Source organism: Pituophis catenifer, unplaced genomic scaffold, assembly GCF_029215685.1.
Source record: "Pituophis catenifer annectens isolate HBS135680 unplaced genomic scaffold, rPitCat1.0.hap2 SCAF_12, whole genome shotgun sequence".
Taxonomy (NCBI): Eukaryota; Metazoa; Chordata; class Lepidosauria; order Squamata; family Colubridae; genus Pituophis; species Pituophis catenifer.
In genome coordinates, this window is record NW_027256892.1 from 24,368,762 (window position 1) to 24,373,761 (window position 5,000).

General features: G+C 41.1%; 1 protein-coding gene across 1 annotated transcript in view; it reads right to left on the reverse strand.

Annotated features, from left to right (window-relative positions):
- Positions 1 to 5,000, reverse strand: part of TRIM29 (tripartite motif containing 29) — a 24,036-nt gene that overhangs the window by 7,472 nt on the left and 11,564 nt on the right. Inside the window, exon 5 of the mRNA XM_070952323.1 lies at positions 955 to 1,041. Within this exon, the coding sequence (XP_070808424.1) occupies positions 955 to 1,041 (87 nt within the window). The remainder of the gene's footprint in view (positions 1 to 954; positions 1,042 to 5,000) is intronic.

A 5,000-nucleotide genomic window follows, 5' to 3' on the forward strand; every position in this document is an offset into this window, starting at 1 on the left:
AGAAAATATTTTTTTTCCCCCATCATGGTTTCCTCTGAGTGGACATTTAATGACTCACTCATGGTTTATGCCTTGGTCCAATTAGGTGGGGAAATAAACAGATCAAGAAGCTTTTGGTGAGCTGGGTAAAGAAATTGGAGAATTGTCTCTATTTAAAATATTTAGCCTATCTATTTACCACATTTTTCAGAGTATAAGACGCACCTTAGCTTTTGGGGAGGAAAATAAGAAAAAAGCTGATTGGCGGGTGGATCGATCTCCCGGAATACCTCCAATCAGCTGTTCCCAGAGGTGAATTTTAGCAACAGGTTCCTTGGTTGTGAGCTCTGTGCCTTGCTTTTTTTTTCTGCCTCTGAAACTTCTGAAACTCTGTTTCAGAAAAAAACTTTTTTTCTGCCTCTGAAAGCCTCTGAAAAAAAGCCTCTGAAGCTCTGTTTTTGAGGCTTTTTTTCTGAAGCTCTGTTTGGAGGCTTTTTTTTCTGAAGCTTCATTTCTGATGCTTTTTTCAGCCTCTGAAAGCATCCAAAACAGAGCTTCGGAAAAAAGCCTCTGAAACTCTGTTTCTGAGGCTTTTTTTCTGAAGCTCTGTTTGGAGGCTTTTTTTCTGAAGTTCTGTTTGGGGGCTTTTTTTCTGAAGCTTCGTTTCTGATGCTTTTTTCAGTCTCTGAAATCTCCATTTGAGAAGCTGGGTGGTGCTACATTCAGAGTATAAGACACACCCAGATTTTCACTCTCTTTTGTGGGGGGGAAAGGTGTGTCTTATCCTCCGAAAAATACGGTAATCGTGGCTTGCAGAGGAAGTGAAGAGATTCAAGTTCTCCTCTCCTGGTTCTTAGTCTGGGGAAACTGGAGCAAAGTTTTGCTTCAGATCAAAGTCAGGAAGGAGAAAACCATCTCCATAAACCACAAAGTGAACAATTGGGTAGGTTGTGTAGAAGTGGCGGTCTTTGTTACCTTTTGGAGACAAGAACATGGAAAACCTCTTCAGGTTATCTGGCTGGTTCCAGTCGGAAAAGTTGTTCATCATGAAACGGTGATCACCTACAAAAGGAGGACACCAAAGAAAAAATCGTAGTTGTCAAGAGAAAGATTACACAGCAACCACAAAATGAGAAGGATTAGGTGTAGCATTGTAAAAGCAGGGCAATCTGTATTTCTTAGCTAAGATGGAGCTCCTCCTGCATGTGGAAATCTAAAGTCAACAGTTGACGTTGAGTCATCAATGGGCAAGATGGGCGTGGACAGCCTTCAGAACTTATGGGTGCTCCATCACTGGAGGCTTTTAAGAAGAGACTGGACTGCCACTTGTCTGGGATGGTATAGGTCTCCTCAGTGGTGGGATTCAGCCATTTCGCACCACTTCGGGAGAACCGGTTGTTAACTTTCTGAGCAGTTTGGTGAACTGGTTGTTGGAAGAAATCATAAGGGTAGAGAACCGGTTGTTAAATTATTTGAATCCCACCACTGGAGGTCTCCTGCTAGAAGACCTCCAAGGTCCCTTCCATCTCTCTTATTCTGTTATTCTGGCTGTTTAGTCCCATGTAACGCCTCTCTTGTGCGAGCTGCACTGGCTCCCGGTGGTCTTCCGAATGCGCTTCAAGGTTTTGGTTATCACCTTTAGAGCGCTCCATGGCTTAGGACCTGGTTATTTACGGGACCACCTGCTACCACCAATAGCCTCCCACCGACCAGTACGCTCCCATAGAGAGGGGCTCCTCCGGGTGCCGTCGGCCAAACAATGTCGACTGGCGGCCCCCAGGGTGAGAGCCTTCTCTGTGGGGGCACCTACTATCTGGAACGAGTTCCCCCCGGAGATACAGCGGATCCCAGATCTGCGCACCTTCTGTCGCGCGCTCAAGACGTTCTTATTTCATCAAGCTGGCCTGACCTAAGTTTTTTTTCCCCTTTTTAAATGGAAATTTTAAATTTGGTTTTAAATTATTGGGGTTTTAAAATTCAGCCAAATTATTTAATCTGTTTTATTCTATTTTAAATTTTGTATTTATATGTTTCATTCTATGGCTGTTCACCGCCCTGAGTCCTTCGGGAGTAGGGCGGTATACAAATTTAATAAAATACAAATTTAATAAAATGAAAAGCGTCCCAATCAGTACAAGCAAAGGTGGCAAGTTAACCATGAAGAGAACCAAGCGTTACTTGTTCAAACTTCAGCGTGCAGAGGTTGGCATGGGACTGCAGAAATCTCATTGGAAGCTGACATTTTATAGTTTGACCTGTGGTTGAGATCGTCAAGCAACCCCCAACAGATGCCTCCTTCCGGTGCCTTTTCTGCTGTTGCAACTCAGATGGTAGGAAGTTATCACCTTTGGGCATCGCCCATTGAATTCAACCAGTATGAAAATTGCAATGTAGTTGTCTTTAAATGAGATGCCAATTAAAAGAGGTGAATATTAAGATCTTTTCTTTTTCCCCTTGTGGGCAAAAGTGGGTGAGGTAAGCAGGGTGTTGTGATAGCTGGGTGTGGCAGATTATAATGTAGAAGAGAATATTTGTAGCTTTGGGTTGAACGGTGGGGTCCTTGGTGCTTTCTGAGTTTTGGTGTTTTCTTACAGATGTTTCGTAACCCAACTGGGTCATATCGTCAGTGCTAGAAGGAAGTGGGGTTTGCTCTCTACACCATTAAAAAAAAAAGACAATCAAAAAGCTGGAAAGAAAGAAAAAAAAGAGACCAAAACATCTCCTGAGCAGGAATCAACATCTGCATAAACACGGATTAACGCCAAGATTAATACTAGGCAACAAACAGTAAACAGTAACCCAATCAAGGAAATAGCAACTCAGACTAACACTCAAACATTAAATTACAGCCTAATCAAAGAACCAACAAGAACACTTGCACCAACACTGACAGGGGAAGCCACTAGTATGTAAACAAAGAGAAAACCACACTCCCTCCTAGTACTGATGATATTCCCTAGTTGGGTCATGAGACATCTGTAAGAAAACAACCAGATTCAGAAAGCACCTAGGACCTCACAGTATTCTTCCTCCCCCTCCTCCTCCTCCTCCTCCTCCTCCTCCTCCTCCTCCTCCTCCTCCTCCTCCTCCTCCTCCTCCTCCTCCTCCTTCTCCTCCTCCTCCTCCTCCTCCTCCCTGCACACTCCACTTCCTTCTAGCACTGATGATGTTCCCTAGTTGAGTAATGAAACATGTGTAAGAAAACTATCCAGCTCAGAGAGCACCAAGGACCCCACTGTTCAAACCCTGAGCTATAAATATTCTCTTCTACGGTTTTGTCCTTGTTGTTAGGATGAAAATGTCAAGGTAATTTTCATTGTTGAAAATGCTACACATGCCCAAAAGCAGTCGTGTCCAGGGAAGGAGAGATCAAAATTTTACAAAATGCCAAGCACAGTGTTGTGTTCCGAATCCTGGTTTTTTGTTTACGCAGCAAACATTGCACACAGGGACAAAGGGGGGGGGGGAGAGAGAGAGATTCTGTCACACTGCTGCACCTGCCATCGTGCCGATGTTGACCTCTTTGCAGAAACTTGTGGCACACAAAAATATTAGCCAAATAGATAAAGAAATAGACAATATAAATTGGGCTGTGGGTCTGAGCTTCAAGCTCAGAGCTCAGACCCACAGCCCAACTGCCAAACCGAGCTACTAACATTCAAATACATTTCATATAATACAAATATCAGGTTATTTTCCCTTCCCTGCCTAATGTAACTATATCCCTTCCAGTCAAAATTGGGAGGACTTGTTTTATTTAAGAGCAACACTTTGAGGAATGCTATTTAATGATGCACATCTGGATACTCCCACCATCTGAGTCCCTTGGGAGTAGGGCGGTATATAAATATGATAAAATAAATAAAAATAAAAATAAATCTGTCTCTTCATTCCTAATCGATTTCGTATTTTGAAAAAAAGATGTATTTCCAGTGCTCTGCATACGTTAGCTCAACTCATAGGGTAACGGTCTTGTAATGTAGGCTCAGACAGCATTTCCCCCCAGTTTATAGACAAAAGAGGTGAGGCTGGGAAGACGTCAGGATGATGAGTATTACTGCAAGCTCCAGTTCTTTCCTCCCGGTAGTGTGAATAAGGCTACAATGAATTGTGGAGACACACAAACACACTATTTCAACCCAACTTTTCTCCAATATGGTCAGTCTCAGGATACAGATGTATAAACTGCTGGTGTGGCTGAAAGCTGGCTTAGCACACCATCAAACAAGTCAGATATCTGGAATTGCATTCACCACTGTTCCTCCAAATATTCCCATTTATCCCCATATATCTATTTGTATGTATGTGTCTGTTTGTTTATCTATCATCTATCTATCTATCTATCTATCTATCTATCTATCTATCTATCATATCTACCTATTGTATTTATCATTTATCCATATCTGTCTGTCTGTCCATCATCTATCTATCTATCTATCTATCTATCTATCTATCTATCCATCCATCCATCACTTCTATCTATCTATCTATCTATCTATCTATCTATCTATCTATCTATCTATCTATCTATCTATCTATCTATCCATCACTTCTATCTATCTATCTATCCATCCATCATTCTATCTATCTATCTATCTATCTATCTATCTATCTATCTATCTATCTATCTATCCATCCATCACATCTATCTATCTATCTATCTATCTATCTATCTATCTATCTATCTATCTATCATATCTACCTATTGTATCTATCATTTATCCATATCTGTCTGTCTGTCTATCTATCATCTATCTATCTATCTATCTATCTATCCATCCATCCATCCATCCATCCATCCATCCATCCATCCATCACATCTATCTATCTATCTATCTATCTATCTATCTATCTATCTATCTATCTATCTATCTATCTATCTATCTATCTATCCATCCATCCATCACTTCTATCTATCTATCTATCTATCTATCTATCTATCTATCTATCTATCTATCTATCTATCTATCTATCTATCTATCTATCTATCCATCACTTCTATCTATCTATCTATCCATCCA